This window comes from Onthophagus taurus, unplaced genomic scaffold (assembly GCF_036711975.1).
Source record: "Onthophagus taurus isolate NC unplaced genomic scaffold, IU_Otau_3.0 ScKx7SY_16, whole genome shotgun sequence".
In the NCBI taxonomy this organism is placed as follows: domain Eukaryota; kingdom Metazoa; phylum Arthropoda; class Insecta; order Coleoptera; family Scarabaeidae; genus Onthophagus; species Onthophagus taurus.
Window position 1 is genome coordinate 3,027,723 of NW_027248941.1, and position 25,061 is coordinate 3,052,783.

General features: G+C 32.0%; 3 protein-coding genes across 15 annotated transcripts; 1 reads left to right on the forward strand and 2 right to left on the reverse strand.

The window, feature by feature from the left end:
* Positions 1 to 431: 431 nt before the first annotated feature.
* LOC111417735 (SET domain containing 8) lies at positions 432 to 3,058 on the reverse strand. Its single transcript, XM_071201019.1, has 5 exons — positions 2,807 to 3,058; positions 2,396 to 2,511; positions 2,243 to 2,345; positions 1,249 to 1,744; positions 432 to 1,094 (listed from the first exon to the last, which is right to left on the reverse strand). The coding sequence occupies exons 1-5, from the start codon at positions 2,814 to 2,816 to the stop codon at positions 884 to 886; spliced, it is 936 nt and encodes a 311-aa protein (XP_071057120.1). The 5' UTR covers positions 2,817 to 3,058; the 3' UTR covers positions 432 to 883.
* Positions 3,059 to 3,318: 260 nt separating this feature from the next.
* LOC111417919 (mitochondrial citrate transporter scheggia) lies at positions 3,319 to 5,864 on the reverse strand. Of its 3 annotated transcripts, XM_071201018.1 has the most exons (5): positions 5,778 to 5,864; positions 5,523 to 5,630; positions 5,287 to 5,442; positions 4,781 to 4,907; positions 3,319 to 4,421 (listed from the first exon to the last, which is right to left on the reverse strand). In XM_071201018.1, exons 4-5 carry the CDS (start codon positions 4,896 to 4,898, stop codon positions 3,586 to 3,588), a joined length of 954 nt encoding a protein of 317 aa, XP_071057119.1. In that variant the 5' UTR covers positions 4,899 to 4,907; positions 5,287 to 5,442; positions 5,523 to 5,630; positions 5,778 to 5,864; the 3' UTR covers positions 3,319 to 3,585. The 3 variants fall into 3 exon arrangements, with proteins under 3 accessions (XP_071057119.1, XP_022906101.2, XP_022906109.2); XM_023050333.2 differs by lacking the exon at positions 5,778 to 5,864 and having other exon boundaries at positions 5,523 to 5,638; XM_023050341.2 differs by lacking the exons at positions 5,287 to 5,442; positions 5,523 to 5,630; positions 5,778 to 5,864 and having other exon boundaries at positions 4,781 to 5,123.
* Positions 5,865 to 6,139: 275 nt separating this feature from the next.
* LOC111414112 (Cyclic nucleotide-gated ion channel-like) lies at positions 6,140 to 23,756 on the forward strand. Of its 11 annotated transcripts, none has more exons than XM_071201102.1 (19): positions 6,140 to 6,398; positions 8,529 to 8,657; positions 8,803 to 9,056; positions 15,380 to 15,579; positions 15,768 to 15,905; positions 16,726 to 16,792; positions 17,029 to 17,304; positions 17,361 to 17,609; positions 17,661 to 17,813; positions 18,262 to 18,392; positions 18,512 to 18,595; positions 18,950 to 19,008; positions 19,068 to 19,162; positions 19,408 to 19,569; positions 19,622 to 19,860; positions 19,915 to 20,161; positions 20,296 to 21,805; positions 22,080 to 22,288; positions 22,342 to 23,571. In XM_071201102.1, exons 3-19 carry the CDS (start codon positions 8,892 to 8,894, stop codon positions 22,762 to 22,764), a joined length of 4,407 nt encoding a protein of 1,468 aa, XP_071057203.1. In that variant the 5' UTR covers positions 6,140 to 6,398; positions 8,529 to 8,657; positions 8,803 to 8,891; the 3' UTR covers positions 22,765 to 23,571. The 11 variants fall into 11 exon arrangements, 10 of the variants coding, with proteins under 10 accessions (XP_071057203.1, XP_071057204.1, XP_071057201.1 ...); XR_011642260.1 differs by lacking the exons at positions 6,140 to 6,398; positions 8,529 to 8,657 and adding exons at positions 6,449 to 6,837; positions 23,642 to 23,756 and having other exon boundaries at positions 22,342 to 22,918; XM_071201103.1 differs by lacking the exons at positions 6,140 to 6,398; positions 8,529 to 8,657 and adding an exon at positions 6,449 to 6,837 and having other exon boundaries at positions 20,296 to 21,522; positions 21,577 to 21,805.
* Positions 23,757 to 25,061: the final 1,305 nt, after the last annotated feature.

Sequence of the window (25,061 nt, forward strand, 5' to 3'; positions counted from 1 at the left end):
TTATAATTACTTATTATCTAATATTGAGTTGTAAAAATGGTGTGTAATAATAAAATGTAATGGACAACAAAGGAAAAAATTACCGACCTAACCTAAACAGATTAATTTTAATTAGTTTACAGTTTTGCCACCGGGGCGCTGTCGTCAGAGCCACAAGGTAAAACTCTGAATTAGATTCGCCCTATTCTAGAACACAGTCGCCTATTGCCGTTTTATCTCCTTATACTACTCCGTGTATCCAACGCTTTGTTATAAACAAACTTTGTAAAAATAAAAACCTAATATATACATTATTATGATTATTTATGGATGAAATGGAATTGGATTCGAATAATTGCGGCATTTTTTTATAAGATACACTTTTATTATCCATTTATTTAATCCAATTTTTCTTTTTAACAAAGATACTCTATCTACATTTCTTTTTATTAAAAAAAAATAATAATATACACACAAAAATTTATAATCACTAATTATTTAATTATTATTATAAAATTTTAATAATAATTATTTTAATATCGAATTTTCTGTCATTCTTGTCACTGTCAAAGAGTTGGGGGAAACGAAAACAGATGTCGCTAATTGTTTTAAAATATAAGTACGAGAATTAAAAAAGACTTTCACGAATTAACACATAATAATAATAAAAAATAATAATAAAGGCAGTGCTCCTCATTAAAAGAATTCAATAAATAATTATAATAAAAATACTCATTTCTTAAATTGGCCTAATTTTATCTTAAATTCCTTTTTCCTAAATAGTACTCCTTTAAAAATAGTACTTCAATTTCCCTAAAAAGTACTCGTTTTAAATCAGCCTTTAATCTTTAAACGCTTTTCATTAAAATCAACTTTGAGAAAATAAAAAATTATTAACGCCAAATTAGAAAGCCAACCACGGATGATGTTTTAACGACTCCTTAGATCGATCCCCGTAATCATAAGTAACCTCCTCGCCCTTTAAAATCCTATCTTTAGCGATCAAAACCAATCTCGGCTTATTATCCAAGAGAATCGTTCTCGTTATTAAGTTTCCGTTCCTCGAATGATTCACCAAGCGTCCAAATCGGCCGGTTTCAGCAGTCGCATCGATACTAGAAAACGTTTTGGTTAAAAATCTCACTTTGGTTCATAAAATGAGTCAAAATTTGTGATAAAAACTTTATAACCTCAAATTGACATTTGAACTAAATTTTTTTTTGTAATCAATTCTGAGCTCATTTAATAAGTTTTTTTTGTTAAACTCACCAATACTGTTGGTTTCTATATTTAAAATAATACATATAACACCCGGCGGTGTGATCCAAAGAGTATTTTTGTTCCCTACGATTAGCTTCGGTTAAATCGATTAAGTCACCGCTGTATTCAACTACAAAGTCGCCTTTTTCGAAGGTTTTTGTTGTTACGACCCCTCTTCCTTTGCCGTCGAATATTTTAACTAATAAACCATCTTCGGAGCCGCTTCGAACGGCGTCCTCTAATGATTTTTGTTTCTCCTCTAAAACGGTTTTCTTCGTTTTCCTAATTGAACGCCGAACAGGGAAGAACTCTGTTAACTTCGTGTTTCCCAAATCACTTTTTGGTTTCCTTTTTCCTTTCGGTGCTTTTTCAACAACGGGCACCACTTGTTCCTGTTGCTTTTCGATCGACAAAGAGATTGTGGGGTTTCGAGCGGTTTCCATTCGATATTCGATTCGGTGTGGTGTCGATTTTAAATCGTAATGTTGCGGGGTCGAGTTTAAACCTGATTTTTAATTAGTTTATGAGAAAATTGTTTTGACAAGTTTCGAAAATTTTTGACGTTTCAAAAAAAAATAATGGAGAAAAATCGTAATTTATTTGAAAATTGCGAAAAAATAACCAACTGTTTGGATCAGCTCCACCGGCAAAGAGACGAATTAAACGTTTTGATTAAAAAGCAAGAAGAGGAGAAGAAAAATTTGTGTTTGGAGATTGAAAAATCGAAATATAAGCTGCATTTGGTTAAAAATTATTTTGATTTTTGATTATTTGTTAATAAAATTCATTTTTTAGATCACAAAAAGCCTCGAGCAGAAATTCGAGACGAAATTGCGTTATGATACAGCTATAAATCAAGCGGAAGAGGTTTATCGGAATTTAGTGGTTTCATCTAATAACCTTGTGGGGCACATCTCGCAAGAGGTCGATAAATTAACGTTTTCTAATGATAAAAAAATTGAAACTGATCCTTCTGGAACTTAAATACAATAAAAAAATTTACCCAAAAGCTTCGTTTCTTGTAAGATACATTCCTCGTCGATAATCTCAAACTTCTCGGTCTTCTCGTCAATCATAGCTTCGTTATAATCCATTTGAACCACCGTCTAAAAAAAAATAACTTAATGAGTCAAATCGGAAACAATTTTTTTTTTACCTGAAAGAATCGAGTTATCGTTTGAGTCTTCTCCGCCTTTTGCCCCTTCCGCTTCGGATTGGGGGAGTAGCAATCGTCATTTTCCGGGCACGAAACAACAGCGCGAACTTTTCTGCCTTAAATATAAAGCAAAGAATAAAAATAAAAAAAAGTTAGGTTATGTCAAATTATAACTTTATTTTTTACACCAATTTTTTGTATTTTTATCAAAAATTGAAATCTAATCTAATTATTCTTTATATTATCACATAATTAAATAATCAAATAAAATTAAATAAATAAATAATTATAGGTTAAGTAACCCAAAACAAATCAATTTTCAAAATGGCTGCCCAAACTCATTTTTTCGCATTTTTATCCTCACAACTAGAAATTTCACCAAACTCGCTTTAATAACACTCCCAGACCTACCTCGAACCATGTTTTATCAACTTTCCAAACAATAAAAGCGAATAATTGATGCTTAACGTTTGCGAAGTTTGTGGCAACTTTCGGGTGGGATTTCACCCAAACCGCGCTTTAGATCGATCAAACGAAGAGACGACGTAGTTACTATCACCTAAACGGCCCGAAAATACGCATTTTCGCTGATTATCCGGCTTATTTCTAGGAGGGATTCACTCCGGAACTAAAACGCAACCACCATTAAACACGAATTAAATTGCTACGTTTTGATTGGTTGGGGAAGGTCACGTGAGTTTTATGGCGGGTAATTCAAAACTCATTAAAAAATTATTAATTAATTAATTGTACATAAACAGTAACATCGTTTTGAGTTAATTATTCGATTAAAATCAGTTCAATATTACATTATTACTATTAAATTAAGTTTTATCGTTATTGTTGTCATTGAGGTTATGTTTCCATGCAAAATTATTAATTTATGCTGATAATTGATATTTAAGAGAACAAAAACGATTAAAATCGATAAAATATAAGTTTTTATTTTAATATTCTTTTGATTCATAAAAATTTTTAAAAATAATCTGTCACCGAATAACGATCAATAAAATTTGACAATAAATTATAAACTAAAAAAAAATAATAGTAAATGTTTTAAAACAATTAATAATACAAAATAAGGTCAATACAAATGCAATCGGTTGAAATACTTTCGTTTGGAATGCTATCAGAAAGTAATAAATTTAGATTTTAACTTTTTTTAACCAAATTTGTGTTAAAGAAATTCCTCAAGGAAAAGCCTTATTAAATAATTCCATGAAACTATCATAAATCATAAACGTAATCGCCACATCTAAACATACTCTCGACAACCTGGGAACCGTTCCTTTATAATAAGCCAAAGGCCCCTCGTTGACCCAAATCTTCTTGAAACAATCCCAAGTATTCTTATACTGCTTCGCTTCTAAACCTTGCATCCTCGTTTTAACCACATCCAACGGGGTATTTCCAAACACCGAGGCGGCTCCGGCGAACGCCCCCATTAACCCCACTATATATTTCGGGACGGGTTGTTTCGGATCACCCCCTCGATACCAATCCTTAAGTGTTTCCATAACGAAAAATCTAATCGCTTGATTCGAACCTTGCTTAAGAATGGTTGGGGTTAACCCTTTGTAAAGTCCGAGTACCCCATCTTCTTTCACCATCATCGAAACGCCGTGTACGAAGCCGTGGAACTTTGGGTTCATGCTACGACGGTCGTTTATAAATTTAACTTTAACCGTTTCCATTGGGGTGACTGCAAAAATGGCCTCGGCAACGCCGGCTCCCATTCCGCAAAAGAAACGGGCGAACGGAGATATATTTCCGTACTCGTCCATTGAGAGCGATTTTAAAAATTCGAAGGCACCAAATCGACAGCCCGCTTTCGGTATTGAACCGTAAATTAAAATGCTTAATCCTCGGTATAACCCAAAGAAACCATGATTTCGTACGGTTTTAACCACACAATCTCCGATACCATTGTATTGCTTTTTTAATCCTTTTTCGTCGAGTTGTAATTGGGTTTTTACGTATTCCGTGGGGTAAGTTATGCATATTTCAATTCCTCCAGTTATTCCTCCTTAAAATTAAAAAAAATAATATTAATTTATTAAGATAACCTCAAATTTGTGATTGTGAAGTTAGCTTTAAATTTAAATTATTTTTAAATTAATTAACATCTAACTTCACTTTATTTTTATATTTGACAGTTCAGAATGAAACGTAATTAAATTATTTTCTCTCTAAAATTGTTAAAATTTGGGGAAAATTAACTTAATATCAATAAAAACGATGTAGGGATGTTCTTTAATAAGTTTTAGTTGATTTAAAGTGATTAATTTGGATGCTTTCGTTGTTGTGATCCAAAAAGGACTTTGGCATAACCTCAAATTTTTTTATCTATGAATTATTTTTTTTTCGTTTTTAGTTTAAAAATACCTGCGATGATCCCTTTAAACGCTTGTCTCGGATTTATAGCCGCCGTTCCATTATCTTCCATCCACGGTCGATGAAATGGATTCTTAAATGGCCTTTTTTGCAACATCTCCCTATCCATTTTTGAGTACTACGAAATTAAATCGATTTGAAACCTTTTAAATACTCCCAAAAGTGAGGATTTGCGTCAATTTTGAAATTGCAAAATTATAAACATTTGGTACGAAAACAAACGTAATTGTGGACTAAATTGTCGAAAAATAGAAAACGACAAAGTAATTTCTATGCTTTTCTTTGATTATTATCTACTTAAAGTGTTTATAATTAATGGACGTGAGAAGATAAAGCAAAAAACATTTTTTTTTTGATTATCTCTTTCGTAATTCGAATTTAAGTCGCTTAATATAAATAATAAACAATTTTAATGGAAAAATTAATGAAATAATGTAACGAAATCGTCCCAATAAAAAAAAAATTACGTAATATGTTTATTAAAGATTAAATTTTACCTTAATTAAAATAAAGTCTTGGAGATAAGTAATTTTAATCGATACTTCTTAATGAAGTCTTAAAGCCCCAATTTATCTAAAAACGCCAGGTAATTCTGACGTAGGCAAATTATTCAATTCAAAATCGCTCTCTAAACAAACGTTCCTACAAAAAACCTTGAACACAAAACATTTTAATTAATCAAAATTGCTTTAAAAAATTATTTTTAAACGTAAATACGTTTAAATAATTTTACCTGTGGGTTTTATTTTCCTTTTAAACGCTTAAAACACCAAAAACACCCGATGGTCTAACCTCAAAATCGTTAACGCAGCATTTCGGAGAACTTTTTGACTGGAATCAGCTGGAAATGGGAAGAATTAACCAATCAGAACAGTTTAATGGGTGGTGATAAATTTGTGTAGTTTGGGTTGCCTATCTTGTAATAAAAATAATTTGGGAATAACATTTTTATTAAATTAATTGTAATTAAATAATTAAATTAATTTACCGTTATTTCCAAGTAGATTTAGGATTAAATTCGCTTATTTTGAGGGAGGAATTATTCGAAATTTGATTAGAAAACATTAAATTATGACATTGACTTTTAATCAATTTTAATCAATAAATTATTAACGATTATTAAAAGTTCGCCCAATTTCAGTTAGAATTTTGAATGAAATTGAAACGGATAGGAAATTTAAAATAAAAAAATAATACAAAATAATTAAATTATTTTTTTTGTGGCTATCTTCATTCTGTAATTATATTTATTATTTTTTAAACGTAAATTTATTTTAGTGTTATGGATAAATCTTATTAATTTAATTTATTTATTTTAATTAAAAAAATCAATTTAATTTAATAATTTTATTTTGTAGCTACATTCAATTTAGTTTGATTTAGATTTGACAGTTTTAAGCGTCACTCAAAGATCTGATTTATAATCGAAGACGATGATTAAAAATTACCCTCCAAAGCGAATCAACCACTTCGTATCGACTCAAGAGATGTTAAATTATCAACCGCAAGGATCGATAAGTATCCGTCGTATCCGTGTATTAAGAAAAATTAAAGAAGATTTATGCAATTCAAGGATTGGGGTAACCTAAAATTATAAATGGCCGGTAAGGTAGGTAACTGTAATTAATTTATCTTTAATTTTAATTTTTTATATTTTTAAGTTATTTTTGAATGAAAAATCGATTTTTTAAAAGAAAATTATAATGAATTAATAATATTTAAAATAAATCTTCGATATAAGAAGTTATCGCAGGGTCACAATCGGCATCTGCGCAATTGCACATTTTCGAAAGGGCTCTTGGTGGAAATCTACGTTTAGTATCGTGTGAGATGCGGTAAAGGGATCGTGTTTCCTACATGATATAAATTCGGAAATCGTCCAAAACATCCCTTCAATAATTGTCGATTTTTTTAAACCGGAAATGTTGTAATTTTATATAAAAAGTGTTGGTTAAATTATTTTGTGTGTGAAAACGTGCTGCTTGTGAAGGATTTTCCGAAATTATTAAGCGAGATGGAAAAGAGGGAGGATGAAGGTCGAAGGAAAGGTGATGATTCTTATTGTTTTCTTAATTTCTGTTTTTGTTTTAGATTAGGTAGTGAAATAACAAAAATTTTGGGGTGAAATCAGCACGAAATTTGTGTGTAGGGGATGGGAAGTCGTAAAACTACAGTACTAAACGGATCTATTCCATTAGAAATTGTCGTAAAATTGTGTGGCCCCCAAACGAAGGTCGTAAATGTTCTCGGTGGCTAATGTTAAATGTTGTCTGGGTTAATTTTAATTTGTGCGAAAAGAAATTGTTTAAATTAGTGTATGGTTAGCATTCGATCCGCTTTCCATCTCTTTCCCTCTTTCACTAACAATAACGGATGTTTACTGAATGAGATACCCGCTTTTATTCCGCTAAGTTTCAAGTTAAACGTAATTCGATGCGATTCCAGACATTAATCTATAGGGTCGTTTCAATTGAATTTATCGAAATCGCACTAAATCATTTTAAAATTATTTTCCAAACTTCACATTCTATTTGAGTAATTAATTCGATTCAATTTATTAGATTAATTTGATTTTTTTCATCGATTTCGATCGCAAATTTATTTTTAGTCGAATATGAAATGGTAGTAAAAGTAAAGGAAAATAATAAAGAACCTTTTTTAGTTTGATTTTGAACGTGCTCGAAGGGTGAAGTCCCTTAGGACTTAATCGATACACGTAGAAGGTCAAAAAAATGATAAAATAATTCTTTAAAGTGTCGATGATGAAGGGTTGTAAAAAATAAATTAAATGAGGGTTTGTTTTTGAGTGGGTAAATGAAAAGTTGAGCAATTAATTATCTGGATGGGATAGGATGGGAAGTTTAGAAAATTGGAATTCCGATGGTGTCGGTGTCAACGGTGGAATTTGGTGGAAAAAGTTGCTTGGTATTTATGAAAATGTAAAATAATTATGATTATGCCTCGCAACTTTGGCAAAGTGTTGAAAATAAGTTTTGAGGAAATCGGTAAGATTCCTGTGTTGTCGAAGTTGGAGGAGTTACTCTATAATTCAAACTTTTCGTCTTTTCTATCGATCGGAACCGTACCGTTAGATGAAATCTAACCTTAAATTGATACAATAAATTTCTTTTCTTTCAGAAATTGTAACGAAAACATTTTTTTTTGATTATCAATAAATTTCAGTATTAATTACTATACTGTATTGACACCAAACCATGCCATCTCATCACGATGCCAAGCATAATTAAGCCGAGGTCGCTTGCGGGCGAGGTGCTACATTGATACCATATTAATGTAAAATAGTATTATCTCTCAAGTATGTGTCATACCTAACCATCTCACCACGATATGAAGCTTAATAAAGCCGAGGTCGCTTGCGGCCGAGGCATAATATCGATACCATATTGATACAAAACCAGAGTATATTTCATGTACTCATCAAACAAACCCATATCATCACTATATCAAGCGTAATGAAGCTGAGGTCATTTGCAGACGAAGCACAATATCGATACCATATTCTTATTAAGCCAGACCATATTTTAAGTATCCATGCCTAACCATCTCATCACGGTATCAAGCGTGATTAAGCCGATGGCGATGATGATTCGATGATTCTTTCTTAAATTAACTAATTTTTCCGCCCGAATCGATTAGTGGTGGTTAAAACCTATAACGTTAATTGATTGTCAAAATAATATGATATAAAAACGTCTTTAAGAAAATATTTGTGAAGTAGATTTTCCGGAACAAGGAATAATTATCTATATTTGCCCAGTCCAAGGACGAGTAGGTCTCTAATCCAATCCATCCAAGCGAGTACCGAGCACCGACAACTCGAGATGCAAATCCAACGTATTTTTCAGAGGTAAATTTACAATGGAAAACGCGAACCTACCGTTGTCGCTTCGGAGACAAATAGAGACACCCCCGTTTTTAAATTATCGATCTCCCTTTAAATGTGTCACCTTGAAACTATTTTTTTTTTATGCTTTATTTTTTTTTTCGGTTAGGTTCTTCGAAGATAACAAGATGGAGCTGCTGCTCGAGGCGAAGAACGACCACCGAGCGGTAGTGCCCCAACAAATTGGCCAAAAACGACATGAAATTGAGCGTTTCCGCTTATAGAGCTCACGCTTCGGCTCATAAAAAAATCTTGGACACCGCTTATCAACTTAATTATGGGTCAACGGCGGCTTCACACTATCACCACAATCAACACCATCCTACGACTAGTTCTATTAATACTTCAACGATGCCATTTCAGGTAAAAAATTAACTTTTCTAGAGGTATGATGATGAAAGTAGGTCCTCAAGTAGCCCCATCGCACGCTCGAGGATTGCATGTAAGGGTCTTTTTCTTGTTCAAGATGAAATTAAAGGGGTAATTGAGTTGGGTGTTTTTCTTTTTGAAGGGCTTGTTTTTGTGTTGAAGAAAATTTAATTTCGAATATTTCAATAGTTTGATTTATCCCGGTGAGACGACCTCTTCAAATGTGACCCACAAACTCTTTCGGTGACATGACATGGAAGCAGGCACGTGCTTGGCCTTAAATATATTGAATGGGGGACAAATAACGCTATTTTTAACGATCAATATTTTATTTCAAAAATTAACAAAGAGTAATTTTAACCAGAGCTAAATTTCCTCCGTTTCTGGTTAAAGTATAATAAGTCCCGATCGGTTCGTGCATCGCAGGGGTAAAACTTTTTATTTCTTCCTCCGTAACTAAACCCTTAATTGATGTTTTTCGTTTAAAATCATTTTCATTATTAAGCGAAAGTAATGATTCTTGAAACGATTTTAATTTCGATGGGTTTAAATTGAAATTAAACGGTTTGTTTTCGATTTTTTCAACTTCTAAAATCACTTTTTTATTAAAATTTTCTTCTTTTTTCATTACGTTTTCATCGAAATGTTCTTTTCTTATATCGAAATTATCCTCATTTTTATTATTTAAGTTCTCCTCCGCTAAATAATCTTCGTTCTGTTCAATTTTGAGTTTTTCAATTTCCCTCACTAAGTTTTCTAATCTTTCGATTCTAAGTTTTGTTAATGTATGAAAATGTTCCTTAAGGACGGCTAATACCAAATGGATGTTGGGTAAAGCTAATTTTCTTGTTCTTTCCGAACAATTTGAATATACACATTTCGATTTTTCCAAAAAACTCATTTTCACACTCGAAATTTCACAGACTCGTCAAAAATTTTTGACAACGATTAATGACCGGAAACAAATTTTGTTTTTTTACGAAAAATATTTCAAATAATATTTGATTATAATTGAAAGATGAACAACTTTTCTTTTTGATGTCTCCGCGAGTTGGCGCTGTGTACTCTTATAAAAAACCAGTTTTTCGGTAATAATTAATCCGTGCATGATTAATTTTATCTAAAAATGCTTCAAATAATAGTTGATTAGAATCAAAAAAGGAACAATTTTTCTTAATAAAATTTCTCTATATCTCCGCTAGGTGGTGCTGTGTACTCTTATAAAAAACCAGTTTTTCGATAATAATCCGTGCATGATTAATTTTATCTAAAAATGCTTCAAATAATAGTTGATTAGAATCAAAAAAGGAACAATTTTTCTTAATAAAATTTCTCTATATCTCCGCTAGGTGGTGCTGTGTACTCTTATAAAAAACCAGTTTTTCGGTAATAATCCGTGCATGATTAATTTTATCTAAAAATGCTTCAAATAATAGTTGATTAGAATCAAAAAAGGAACAATTTTTCTTAATAACATTTCTCTATATCTCCGCTAGGTGGTGCTGTGTACTCTTATAAAAAACCAGTTTTTCGGTAATAATCCGTGCATGATTAATTTTATCTAAAAATGCTTCAAATAATAGTTGATTAGAATCAAAAAAGGAACAATTTTTCTTAATAACATTTCTCTATATCTCCGCTAGGTGGTGCTGTGTACTCTTATAAAAAACCAGTTTTTCGGTAATAATCCGTGCATGATTAATTTTATCTAAAAATGCTTCAAATAATAGTTGATTAGAATCAAAAAAGGAACAATTTTTCTTAATAACATTTCTCTATATCTCCGCTAGGTGGTGCTGTGTACTCTTATAAAAAACCAGTTTTTCGGTAATAATCCGTGCATGATTAATTTTATCTAAAAATGCTTCAAATAATAGTTGATTAGAATCAAAAAAGGAACAATTTTTCTTAATAACATTTCTCTATATCTCCGCTAGGTGGTGCTGTGTACTCTTATAAAAAACCAGTTTTTCGGTAATAATCCGTGCATGATTAATTTTATCTAAAAATGCTTCAAATAATAGTTGCTTAGAATCAAAAAAGGAACAATTTTTCTTAATAAAATTTCTCTATATCTCCGCTAGGTGGTGCTGTGTACTCTTATAAAAAACCAGTTTTTCGGTAATAATCCGTGCATGATTAATTTTATCTAAAAATGCTTCAAATAATAGTTGATTAGAATCAAAAAAGGAACAATTTTTCTTAATAAAATTTTTCTATATCTCCGCTAGGTGGTGCTGTGTACTCTTATAAAAAACCAGTTTTTCGTTTATAATTAAATCGCGCATGATTAATCATTAATTTTAGCGAAAAATGTTTCAAATAATAGTTGATTAGAATCGAAAAAGAAACAATTTTTGTTAATAAATTTTTTTGATATTTCCGATAGGTGTCGCTCTGTACTATTATAAAAAATTTCTTTTACACTTTAGCGAGAAATGTTTCAAATAATATTTGTTTATAATTGAAAGAGGAACAACTTTGCTTGATATTTTTTAGTATCTCCGCTAGGTGTCGCTCTGCACTATTATAAAAATGTTCAAAGTGAAATCATAATTACATTAGAGTACATCTTGTTTAAGGCTGATTAAAATACTAATAATTCCATAATCAAGAATAATGCCGAATACCACTTTATCCTCTTTAGAGGTTAATAACGAAGTGAGAAAGGGGTATTCCTGATGACAATATGACGGAGATGATTATAATTTCCGGTCGCAATTCAATTTGCGCGCGCCCTTCTCCTTCTCTTCACCTCGCCCCCAGCGCTAATTCGAATAATGGATGTAAACCGTTACGAGAAGTGCTTAGTTAACATTAAAAGTAGCTTTAAAAGAGGGTTTTGATAAAACGTTGAACCTTTTTAAACTTTTAAATTTGTTTAATTAAACTTTTATAATTTAAAAGAGACGTTATTTGAAGTTTTAAAATATTTTTCAAGTCTGGAAACTTTTAGCAAATAACCTGTTTACATTCTAATCTCAGTCCGTTGACATCTCTATTGAACCTCTTTCGTAAAGTGAGGATGGGATGGGGAAATATGCGAGAAAATGCGAGTTGGAATGTAAAATGCCGGTTTAACACGACGATTTTGTTGGAATTGTCACGTCCTGTACTCTGGCACCGTCGACGAACAATCTCGACGCTTTAAACTTTACAGTTTACACACTCAGTTTATATACAGTTTACGCCGAGTTTTTAAAGTGTAAAATGAGAGTCATCGAAGCGGAAAACGAAAAATCGATGATAGTGTGAATGAAAGTTTTTGAATAATTGAGTTAAAATTTATTTATAATCAGTCTTTGTTGATTAAAATAGTTCCTTTTTATGAACCATTCCGAAATGTGGCCGACATCAATTATTGATAGATTAAAAAAAATTTTTTTTGGGGAAATTTGTTTTTACTTTCGTAATGAAAATGGACAGTCTCATTTTTACAACGTGTTTTAACAAATTTCGATTTAAAATTTATTAAAGAAATCGGTTTGAAATTATAAAATTGAAAACATAACCTAAAAAAGAAATGTCAAAAATTTTAATTAATTAGGAACATTTTTTCTGAATAGTAATTTTTGATATCTCCGCTAGGTGCTGTTGTGTATTACTATAAAAAATTAGTTTTTTTAGTAAAGTTATTTAGTATTAGTTTTATAATCGATTTAAATTAATTTTTTCCCCATTATAAAGTTATCAACGTCCCCGATTTGATTCAATCTTATCACGTCGGTTAAAATTTCGGCTGGGAAACTCGATTTGGTGAATGCACCGGTTAGAAATGAGATGCATCCTCGTAGGATTGCGTTTTACTCGGAAATATCGAAACTCTCCGTCTCTCTTCCGCTTTATATCGCTTAATTTTCTCGGTCTCGCCTTCGGGGAGTAGTTAGGGGGTGTGTAGTTAGTTTAGCGGGTGTTGGCGTTACACCAAGAGCGAATATTTCAAATTTCTCGCCCCACATTTGAGGGGTCAGTTTGATTGACGGATTTCGTATTTCTCCCTCCACTAAACACCGGACAATATGCGCCTGACACGAAACCACGATATAAATAGGGATGGTAAATGGTTTTCAAACCATCGCAAAGTAGAGAATGATAGGGAAAAGGTGATTTTTTTGTTGAAAGGAATAAAATTTGAAATTATGGTTACAAATATGTTTGGGTTTCGTTTAAAGGTAAGAAATATCGATTCGACCTTTTTTATTATTCCGAGAAATATCGACTATTTCTAGGTAGCGCTTTTTTTTTTAATTAAAAAATTGTTTCTACTTACTTAATTTGCATGGAGATTGATTCAGGGTTAGCATTCGGTTCTAATCAACGGGGTTGATTGGTGATGGGGTCAGGAATACGTTCCCCCAATTTTCCCGGCGAAATCGCCCCTCTTTATTTACTAATTTAGATTGGGTCATCTTTGAAAGTAGCACTATCAAAATCATTCATTCATGTTTTGATTGATGAGATTAAATCATTTGATAATTTCAATGACTCCGCGTTATCACCGCTTTCCGTTCCGGTTATCGATCCGTTAAATTTATGGTTTGTTGGATCAATTTAGCGGGGAATTTACCCGCAAATTAACTGTGTTTGTTGATGATAATTAACCAAAACAAAAATGTTTTAAACAAATTTTGAACAAAAAGTTTGTATCAGAAAATTTTTCGAGTAATATCTACTCTAAATTGAGTTTGAGACGTTTTATTTTAATAAAAAAATTTGATATCTCCGCTAGATGTCGTTGTGGGTTATTTTATAGAAAACCAGCTTTTGCTATGTATTAAGCGACAACTCAAAAATTATTGTTGATAAGTAAAAATGTTTCAAATAACATTTGTTTATAATTAAAAGACGAACATCTTATTTAGTAAAATTTTTGGTTATCTCCTCTAGGTGGCGCTGTGCACTCTTATAAAAAAACAGTTTTGCTAGATATTAAGCGATATCTCAATAATTATTGTTGATACGAAAAAATATTTTAAACAATATTTATTTAGGATTAAATAAGGAACATTTTTTTTAAATAAATTTTCTTAATAATACTGTGATAATTTTAACATTCTCTTAGTTCACCGAGAGAACATAACCTAGAAATTGTGACAGAGAGATTTTGTGTTGGTGAAAATCTTATCTTAAACCGTTTTGTTTGCTTCCAAAAGTATCAATTATTATAGTTCAGCTCCTAAAGCACATTTTTCATTCATCTTTTGAGGTTTTAACGTTATTTTGAGGAAGAAATCTTTGATTTAAATTTGAATTTTTCTAACTTTACTCATTGTTGAAATTTGGCGTGTACTCCAATGTATGTCTGAAAACAAGAAAAGACAACGTTGAATACGAAGTTTTATTACGTTTCATAAAGGAATAAGGGAGAAATCAACGAAAAAAGAATTTAATTTTGAAGGTTAATTCCGAGAAAAATCAAGAGATGACGCTAGTTTCGAAGCAAGAATTTTGAATTTTGAAAAGGGCGCGAAGCTAAGAGCCAATCAGTCGTCGTCTGACCAGCGTCGAATCCACGTCGTCAGATAGAAGAAATTTTGAATCTCAAGAGATAACCTCAAAAATTTAAGATAATTTTTTAAAGTCAAATCAACTTACGATATTAAAATAAAAAGAGAATCATCCTACAACCTATTCCGAGAACTACTGATACTTCTTCGAGGTCATCCAAGACCCTATTTCCGAAGAACAAGCAGTTCAATTTCCCGTAAGAAGAATCCTGTAGACAATCCAGAAAATTAGTTAGTGCCCCGAACACAAGAGACAATCCATAATCCAGATACCACATTGAACTCCAATCCTTTCTTTTTCGCAGTGAGTCGGATGATAATTTTATTTTCTTATTTAACATAACCTACAAAAAGAAAAATCAAAGAACAACTCACAAGAGTTTCCTATAATTTTGATCAATACTTACTAGTTAATTTGATTTTGTGTTTAATTAAATGAATTTTTGTCGAACCTGATTAATTTTCTTTTTGAACCTGAATTTGCCCTGAATTTTTAATAAGAGTCTCTTAAAATTAAAGAAACCCAAATTTATAGTTTAATAACTTGTGTAAAAACACACAAGTAAAACATCACAATACTAAAAAAAATCTAAGTTAAAAAGATTTCTTATTCTTGAATTGTTTCATTTTCCGTTTAAATTACAAGCAATTCGTCAACGTCCCGGTCTGCTTCAAACTGCTTCCGGTGGATGTTGATGAATCGAAGGGTATTTCATGAAACAGACTCGAACATAAATCAAAGTGCAATCGTGTCGGTAAATCGATAGTTGTGGGTTTATAAAGGTTGTAAATAAATTTGTTTAATTGCAGATTGATCCTCCTTCAAACTTTGGGGCTCCAAATACTAATAGAGAGGGGTTGTTAGGAAAAAATCTCGCGGATGATGGTGGGGCGAGTTCGGACGACGCTAGGACACCGTTACAATCGCCGAGATCGCAAAATACGAGTAGGGAGGAAGAGGATGAATCTTCGAATGCTAACGAATCGGATACGAAAAGTCCCAGTCAAAGGTAAACGATTAAAAATGAATGATTGATATTAATCAAAAAGTGTTTTGAATAATACTTGTTCAGAATTAAATTTCAAACGATTTTTGTTAATAAAATATTTTAAAATTCCCGGCAGGTGGCGCTGTGTACTGATGTACCATGTCAATATAATTTAAAAAAAAACGAAAAAAATATAAAATGCATTTCAGATTCGACGAGGAGGAAACGTCCTCGGTGGAAAGGGAGTACAACCGGAAGTCGAGCGAGTCGGCCAAAGTGGCCACGCAGAGCTGGAAAAATCTTCGGGCTGTGATGGCGTATTATAATTCGCTGCGCAAGATTAAGAGGTTCAATTAAATCAAAAATTTATCAAAAAAAATCTAAAAAAAAGTTCTTGTGGTGCATCTTTCTTATTATTATTATTAATCGATGTGTATTTGGTGATTCGCGCAGACTTCTTCTTCATTTTTATTGCAAATTTTCTTTTGCAAAATCGTAGGCGATAAAGCTTTTGGTCAACGCTTGCCAACTCAAAAAAAATTTTTTTGTTAAACCCACGACGTTTTTTGTTCTGTGACATTTTTGTATAGATTTCTTCTTCTTTTTTAACCTTTTAACGTAATTACAACGAAAATTATTAACTTAAAAATTAATAAATTCGTTAAAGGGTTAAAATAATTTGATTGCATGAAATGATGTAATTTTAGATGATAGATTAGATTATTTAGCATTTTTTCTTAACGAAAAAAATTCTTGAAAAATTAGAAGAAAATCGTTGTGGGTGGGTGATGACGAATTAAAAGCAGTTTTTTATTAATTTTGTTTTGTAAATCATCTTATTTTTGAAATGGTCCACAAGTAAAGTACAGAAAATTTAAAATAATTGTATAGATAAAGCGTTGACTTGGTTTATCGCCACGGTTTTCTTTTAAAACCATATTAATTTTATCAAAAGAATTGAATCGTCGAAAAAACTTTTTTAATTTCCTTTTCAATAAAACAATAACTGTACTTTCGTTGTGCGACGCCTCTCCATCGTTGTTACTTTTTTAGCTAACGTTCTACCTGGATCTGTTAGTTTTTGTGTGGACTTTAGATCGTGTTACTTCTTCTTCAAACGAACGATTTTCAATTCGTCAATTTTGATGATTTCGATTTCTTTTTCAGAACGAAATCGAATCAAAGATGGATGAAACTCAGGACGACCGTACAGATTTCTTCTGCTATGCAAAAGGTGAGCAAATTGTTGAATCAAAAAGTTTTTCTAGTAATAGTTGTTCCAAATTTGATTAGAAATGAATTATTTAAATAAAAAAAATTTATAACTCCGCTAGATGGGGCTGTGTATATGTACAAAAAACAAGTTTTTTGTAAATAATTACCCGCGCATAAATAATAATTGATTAGAATCAATAAAGGAGCCCGTTAGATGTCGCCCTATGCTTTATATTGAAATTAATTTTGTTTTAGAAACCTCCCTTAAAACGAGAAGACTCGTTTCTTCAGCGATTTTCAACGAGACAAATTCCGGAAGCTCAAGAAACCGTCGAAGATACCGGAAGCGAAGGTAACGCGGGTGACGCACCCTCTAGCGGTGCTCGTAGGAGACGAAGGCCGCGAAAACAGCCGCGCACCGTCGTCAATCCGGACGAAAATTTCTATTTTTACTGGTTGCTCATACTCACCGTGTGCATTTTGTACAATTTATGGACGTTGATTGTGCGTCAAAGTTTTCCAGAACTTCAGGTATCAATGATAATGAATGAATGAATGAATTAAAACTAAACGATTTTAATTCGAAGCAATTGATTGGTAATTTTTGGATCGCTTGCGATTCGTTGAGCGACGTCTTTTTCGTTTTGGACGTTTGCGTTCAACTTCGCACTGGTTACCTGGAACAAGGACTGATGGTCTACGACTCTAGGAAGCTGGCGAAACACTACCTAACTTCACGTGCCTTCCTGTTGGATCTTGCGGCCCTATGCCCGTTGGATTTGATTCAATTGAGATTAGGGTCACAGCCTTTACTAAGATGTCCCAGATTTTTCAAGGTTACTACTTCAATTTCTTTTTTCATTATTTTAACATTTCTTTTTTTTTAGGTTTATAGAGCTGTGAATTATTATTATATGGTCGAGTCGAGGACGGTTTATCCAAATTTATGGAGAGTAATCAATTTGATTCACATCCTGCTCATTTTGGCGCATTGGTTTGGGTGTTTTTATTTCCTTTTATCGCAAGCTGAGGGATTTCAGGTAATCAAAAAGGTGGATTAATCGAGAAAAGTTTCGAACAATTTTTGTTTGGAATTAAGTTATGAATGGTTTATCTTAATAATGTTTATAAACATTTTTGTTAGTTGACTCTGTACACTATTATTAATTTTGATCGATATTTTAGTAATTGTTGGTTGAACCTAAAAGTTTTTTAACGATTTTTGCTTAAAATTAGATACCTTCAACTTTTTGTTAAAAATAATTTAATATGTCCGCTAGGTGTCGCCCTACGCTCTTATAGAGACCGCGTTTTTCATAATTTGATCGATATCTTAGTTATTATTGGTTGTAACTAAAAGCTTTTTTAATGATTTTTGCTTAAAATTAGATCACTACAACTTATTATTAAAAAAAAATTTGATATCTCCGCTAGGTGACGCTCTACACTCTTACGCAAAACGAGTTTTTTAAAAAAAAATTTTTTTAGGGTGATTGGGTTTATCCGTATCGTCCAGGAGATTACGCGACGTTAACAAGGAAGTATTTGGGTTCTCTATATTGGTCAACGTTGACTTTAACAACAATAGGTGATTTGCCAACTCCGGAAACGAACGCGGAGTGAGTATGATTTTAAGAAAATCGAGTTTTTAGAGGCGATAATTTAGATTTGGGGAATAATTTCAATTGCGATTAATTTTTTTGATACAAAAAATATCTTGGATTTTTTCTTGGATTAGACAGACGAATTCTGTGGACGGTCCAAGGTCACTGCCGCGTAGAGGCGTCAAATCACGCCTTTTGCAGTTCAACAACAATGGAGGGTACGTCAAAAATCAAAAAAATAATTTATAAGTTGCGGGAAATTTAAAATGTTAAAGAAAAGCCGCGGCAGGATTGATGGGCTGTTCACGAGACGTCTGCATTTAGCGTTTTTTTTTGGGGGAATTTTCGCTTAAAAAATGTAGCAACGGAGATCCTAAGGGTATTTCCGGTTACGAAGAAAACGTAGCAGGCTCAAAGTTTCGACAGCACAGCCTATTCTCAGTCCTGTTCCGGCGGTTAAACATTTTTTTATTCTTTAACATTTTTCTATTCCCTTTTTTCAATCAATTCAACAATCGTCTTCGAAACTTTGAGTCTTATTCAAATCCAAATATTAATCAACTCCTTTTTAGGTACATTTTTACAATTGTTTCCTATTTAATCGGGGTATTTATATTCGCGACGATCGTGGGTAAGAAAAAAATTGAATTCGCCTTTTTAATTAATCAATTATTATTGGAAAACGTTTAGGTCAAGTCGGAAATGTGATAACAAATCGAAACGCGAATCGCTTAGAATTCGAAAGACTCCTAGATGGCGCCAAGACCTACATGAGGCATCACAAGGTGATTTTTTTCGCGTAGTGAACGAAAAATTCTTTCAGTTGAACCCAAACTCGATCGGGTTATCTTTAAAAACAACCGAGATATAACCGGAAATGTAACTAAAAACAATTGACGAATTAGTTTTTAAATTAACCATAACTTCGGTATTTTTAAAGATAATCGCATGGTGTTTGGGGTCAAATTAAAGGATTTTTAGTGTAGATTATGATTTTAAAAAGAAATTTATTAATTTTATTTTTTTAAAGGTACCTGGTGGGATGAAACGTCGTGTACTACGATGGTACGATTACTCATGGTCGCGGGGTCGTATTCAAGGAGGTGGTGATATCAACACGGCTTTAGGGCTACTTCCGGATAAGTTAAAAACCGAATTAGCACTTCACGTCAATCTAAGCGTATTAAAAAAGGTTGTTATTGCTATTATTAATCTTATTATGGCTTAATTAAATTTATTTTTAGGTAACAATTTTTCAAGAATGCCAACCGGAATTTTTGCGGGATCTCGTCTTAAAAATGAAAGCCTACATCTTCACCCCGGGCGATTCGATCTGTCGCAAAGGCGAAGTCGCTCGGGAAATGTTCATAATCGCCGATGGTATTCTCGAGGTGCTCAGCGAAACGGGGAAGGTCCTAACCACCATGAAAGCGGGCGATTTTTTCGGCGAAATTGGAATTTTAAATTTAGACGGGCTCAATAAGTTAAAAACCGCGCCTTTTTTCTAACAAATTTTGAATTAATTTGTAATTTTTAGGAGAACGGCGGATGTTCGATCCGTTGGCTACTCGGAGTTATTCTCTTTGTCGCGGGAGGACGTTTTGGCCGCAATGAAAGATTATCCGGAAGCACAAGAGATTTTACAAGCTTTGGGGCGGAAGAGACTGATGGAAGTTAAAGCTTCCGCTCGACATCCACCCAAAGATACCAAAGGAGATCATCATCATGGCGGTCACGCCCCAGATCCGAGGAGTATTGTTGGAAAAATTAAAAATGAAGCGAAAGTAATTATTATTATTTATTATTAAATTAAATTTTTGCACTGCCATCTAAGAGGTAATAGTTGAACTATGTTAATGTCATGGAGTTTGAGGTTAACTCAATAATTTATAAATTTTAAATTTTAAAAATTTTTTAGGGTCTTCGAAATGCGTTAAGAAAAACGCGAACTCATCGGAGATCCCAAGAATCTCTCGAATTAGAACCCCTTCATTCATCGAATAACGGAGGTGGAAAAGGAGTCTTAAAGCGAATGTCGCGGGTGAAATCGCACGATTTAAGCCAAGAGGATAATCAAACGAATAATTCGTGTGAAGAACGAAGTAATAACGACCAAGTTAGCTCTCCGTTAGGGGCGGGATTGCCACTGTTAGCCCGATTAAGGCTCTTAAAAGAGAAGCAAGAGCATGAAGAAAAACATTTATCATCTCAACTTCCAGTTGCATCACCGTCCATTTTATCGCCGTCTCCATCCAGTGTTAAAAGCCCTCCTCCAATTCCGGAAGAAGTGAATCAAGGTGGAGTTCAACAGGAAGTGATAGGAGCTGGACTTCCGCTTCTTCAACGACTTCTATTATTAAAAGCTAAAGATGAAAAGAATTTGGGTGAAAGCGAAAATGTAACTCCGGATGTAGGGAAATTAGTGCCAACGCAAGGAAAATCTAGTCAAAAACCTAAAATTAGCTTTAAAGATCGTTTAAAAATTATGAATAAAGATAACGAACGAGAAAAGAATGATCCCCCGTGGAGTAAATTAAAACGAGCTGCAATCGTAAAAGAAAACGTCGATTTTCAAGCGAGTACCGAAAAACCAACTTTAAAACTTAACGAGAAAGTTTTAACTTTATCGAGGAAAACGAAACAATACCGATCAATCGATGATTTATCCCCGGAATACGGCGGACTTCCTTTCGTAAAAAAACTAAAAATATTAAACGAACGTCAAAAATTGGAAGAATTAGAGACCGTGATGAAAACGAGAAGCTTTAGTTTGGATATACCCGATAGTAATCAAGAAACGAATGAGAGTTTGACTCGATCACAATCCGAAGGGTCAACAATGCACCATCAAACGGGGAATAAAAATCAATTAAGTGCCAATTTATTGTTAGTGCCAAGCTCGTTAAATTCCAGTTCCGAATCGAACGAAACGCCCGAAAGAAGAAATTTAAAATCGATTTTAAAAAAATTAACCGAAACGTCAAACGGGAAAAACGAAAAAAATTTTTTTCGCCGCCCCCAAGATGCCAAATCGACCTCGACGACGCACACGGATCAACAAAAAACGCCACCCAAACAAGAGATAACCTCGGATTCGGTTGAATTGAAGAAATTGATGCGGGCCCCAACGATCGAGGGATACATGGCAAGGCATAGTAAGCTCTCAAAGAGTGTCACTTTTAATAGGGACACTTTACAGAGTCCTCCGAACAGTGCCACAATTGTCGGAACTAATGGTGGCGGTGTAGGAAGCTTGTTTTCGTTTCAATCGGAAAGGGAGCCAATTGAGAAAGAAGGTATGGAAAAAAGTTTTAATAAAGATGTTGTTAAAGAAGATATCGAAGATGATAATAAAAATAAATTGGAAAAGTGCGGGATTCAATTGATTACAACGTCGAAAACGAATCATCAAATGAAATTGATTAAAAGTAAGTTTTTTTAGGTTAGAATTTTTATTCAAACATAACACTTAAAAAATAAAATAAATAAACACTCAAATGATGCTTAATTATCATGGTAAGTACACAATTAACACAATTTTCTTTTTTAAATTAATTAAAACATTTATTTAGGTTAATTTTTATTGATTTGATGTTAACTAATACCAACTTAATTTTTTGATTTGCTTTTCCTTTGACAAGTTGGAATGTTTTGATTTTAAGGTTATTATTTTCATAAATTAATTTAATTTTAATTTTTAAGCTTCCCTAGAAGATGAGCAACACCAATATTTCGGGGACATCGTTTTAGCAATTAAACAAGTGATGACGAATCATTTGCAAGAACTTCAAGAGAAATTCCACAACCGTTTTGAGAGGTTAGAAGATGAGATTCGGAGGAGAGATGAGATTATCAATCAATTAAGGAGTCATATTGTGGAGTTGGAACGGACGACGGAGGAGTCTTTAACGGTTAATTAAGCTTAATTAATACTTTAATTGTTTTTAAAAATGATACTTTTTAGGATTCAATAGAAACGGTGATCTCAACATCTCGAGAACGATCGCATTCTTGGGATGATCGTAATAAACGCGAATCAGAGGAGCTTCGGGAATTACCCGCAGAAACTTTAAAACCCCATCCGGTTTGGTCATCAAGAAGAAAAGTTCTTCATCACCATAACAACAATAATAACAATAGAGGTGGTGGTGAAGTTGAAATTGAAATTGACTCAAACACGGATACGGAAGATGATACGGATGGGAAAAATTCGTCTTCAGAACCTGAATACTATCAAAATTCAAGTTCAAATTGGGAAATTGAACTTTTGGCCGCGCAAATTCGCGAAGGGAGAGAGAGACGATCGGCTAGTTTAGATCCGAACTCGAGTAGACCGATTCGGAAACGATTTGGGAGGGGGAATAGTGCTGAACATAAAAAGGACTGATATCGAGTGAAGAAAATTATTTATTTTTCTTTTAATTTAAATATTTTTTTTTTAGATTAATCGATTAAAACAAAAAAATAATTTGTTTATAAATCTTGATAACACCAGAATTAAGAAAAAAAATGAATTAAAAATGTAAATATCGATAGGAAAGGTAAGTTTTCGTTTTTAAATATAACGAAAAATGAAGATTTAAGTAATTACTTTTTTAAAAAGACAATTTAGGGTACTATATAGTTTTAGGAGATGAAATAAAAGTATATTCATAGAAAGATATTCATTAAAGTGCCAAAAAAAATATATAAAATGTAACAAAAATGGCGATAAAAAAATTAATAACTATAAATTGGTACTTTGATTGCTCATTAATTAAATTAAAAGTATTTAAGATGCCAAAAAAAAAAGGAAACGAAAAAGATTTCTTTAAAAAAAAAATCTTTAGGTGTGAAATTATTGTTTAAAATTTTTTATTAGATTAAGAAGTAAGATGTAGAAAAAGAATTTAAATTATAAAACAGATATTGTTCCTCAACTAACTTAAAACAAGTTCACAAAAAGGGTTCAAAAAAATATTAAAAAGACATTTGTAGATATTAACTTTTGACCACACCGGTACTTTATTATAAAATAAAATGAAATCGAGTAGAAACATAAGATGACGACTAAAAGGAATATGTAATTATTATTAAAAAAGTATTATATAATAATATACAGGCTGTAGATAGAGGTTGTATAAAGATTAAACATTAAGAACGGAGTTGAATTGAGAAAGAAAATTTAAAAAATAAATAAACAAAATGAAATTTATTACTTTTTTTCTCTTTAAATTCATTTACAACTTAATTACAATCTTTAAAATTAATTTTTTTTTATGCAGGGAGAATTTCCGAGGCAAGATTGCCTGAAAATTTGGATTTGAACAACTCCAAAAGCTAGTGATTATGTTTTTTATTAACTAAGAAATAAATAACAGTTGCAAATATGATGTTAAATATTTGTGATTATATGGTGAAAAGAACGATTATTTGGTAAGTTTTTGAAGATTATTTAAAATTTAATATATGTCAATAACCTACAATTCAAAAATTAGCGAAATCTACAATAACTTTATATTCTCATTGATGGATGGCGCGGTTATTTAACATTAATTTTAGATTAATATTTTCTTTTATTATTTATTTATATTTTTAATGTATTTATGATGATTCGATAAAGTTTAAAAGAAAATACTAATTATTTTTTAAACTTAATTAAATTTCGTTGAAAGTTATTTAAAATATGTTGCTAACATCACACCACTATATGACCAGGTATATGACAGCTTAAATTTATTTAAAAAAAATGAAGAACGATGCTGGTGACGCTAAGAAAAAGTGGTGAAACAAAAATCCGGTTAAAAATCCTCGTTATTTCGTTTAAAATCGAGGAATAATTAGATTTTTCTTGTTTAAAAGTGATTTAGCAGTGTTTGTGTTGCTTCAACGATTAACATTTTTAAAATGCGACTTTATTTTTGTGAAATTTTCAAAAATCAAGTAAGTGTTTCTTTTTTGTGTTATTTTTTTCAATTTAGACGAATTATTTGTAACAAAGTTATTCAAAGCATAAAATAATTAATTTAAAAAATTAAATTAAATAATGTTGAGGTTAAGTTAAGCGTTCTTTTTAAGTGTCAATTTTAGTTTAACAGAAAACTTTGTACCCTCATCGATAGATGGCGCTTTTTTACGTAGATTTTTTTTTAAAGGAAAATTAGTTTGAAATTATTACCGATAATAAGATAACTGTTTATGTCACGGTGAATAAATGTTTTAATTGCAATAAAAACCGTTTCGCAATAATAACAATAATAATAATGGCGAAGTAAAGGTTAAAGATTTTCTTTTCGTTTCGGTTTATTAATAAAAAAGATTTCTTAACCCGAATTGAGCCTCAACGTGTTAATATTTCGTGTTTAATCTAAAATTATCGTCTCAAAAATGAAATAAATTCTTTCTTTTTTTTGAGTAATGAATTTTCCGATTCGAGATGTGGGTCAATAATGAGGAATGAAGTTGGGATTATTAGCACTTTCTCTATTTTTTGGTCGATTTAACAAATGGGTCTAATTTTTTCCACTCTATTATTATTTTTTTTTTAATTTAATATGTTTTTCGTCTCTAAAACAATTCGAAGGTGAACTAGTCTCATCCTTAACATTCAAAAAAACAAAATGCGTGATAATAAATTCGTTGCGAGTTCGATTTGAACCCGTTTTGTTTTCTAATGAACCTTGAAGTTTATTGAGGAGGCCGTTT

Coding starts and splice junctions, on each gene's coding strand:
- LOC111417735 (XM_071201019.1), bottom strand. Junction 2,346..2,395: donor CGATAACTCGATTCTTTCAG/GTAAAAAAAAAA, acceptor ATTTTTTTTTAG/ACGGTGGTTCAAATGGATTA. Junction 1,745..2,242: donor ACAAGAAACGAAGCTTTTGG/GTAAATTTTTTT, acceptor ATTAAAAATCAG/GTTTAAACTCGACCCCGCAA.
- LOC111417919 (XM_071201018.1), bottom strand. CDS start 4,898: ATGGATAGGGAGATGTTGCAAAAAAGGCCATTTAAGAATCCATTTCAT. Junction 4,422..4,780: donor GTTTAAAGGGATCATCGCAG/GTATTTTTAAAC, acceptor TTTAATTTTAAG/GAGGAATAACTGGAGGAATT.
- LOC111414112 (XM_071201102.1), top strand. CDS start 8,892: ATGAAATTGAGCGTTTCCGCTTATAGAGCTCACGCTTCGGCTCATAAA. Junction 16,793..17,028: donor TTTCTTCTGCTATGCAAAAG/GTGAGCAAATTG, acceptor ATTTTGTTTTAG/AAACCTCCCTTAAAACGAGA. Junction 17,814..18,261: donor CGCAAGCTGAGGGATTTCAG/GTAATCAAAAAG, acceptor AAATTTTTTTAG/GGTGATTGGGTTTATCCGTA.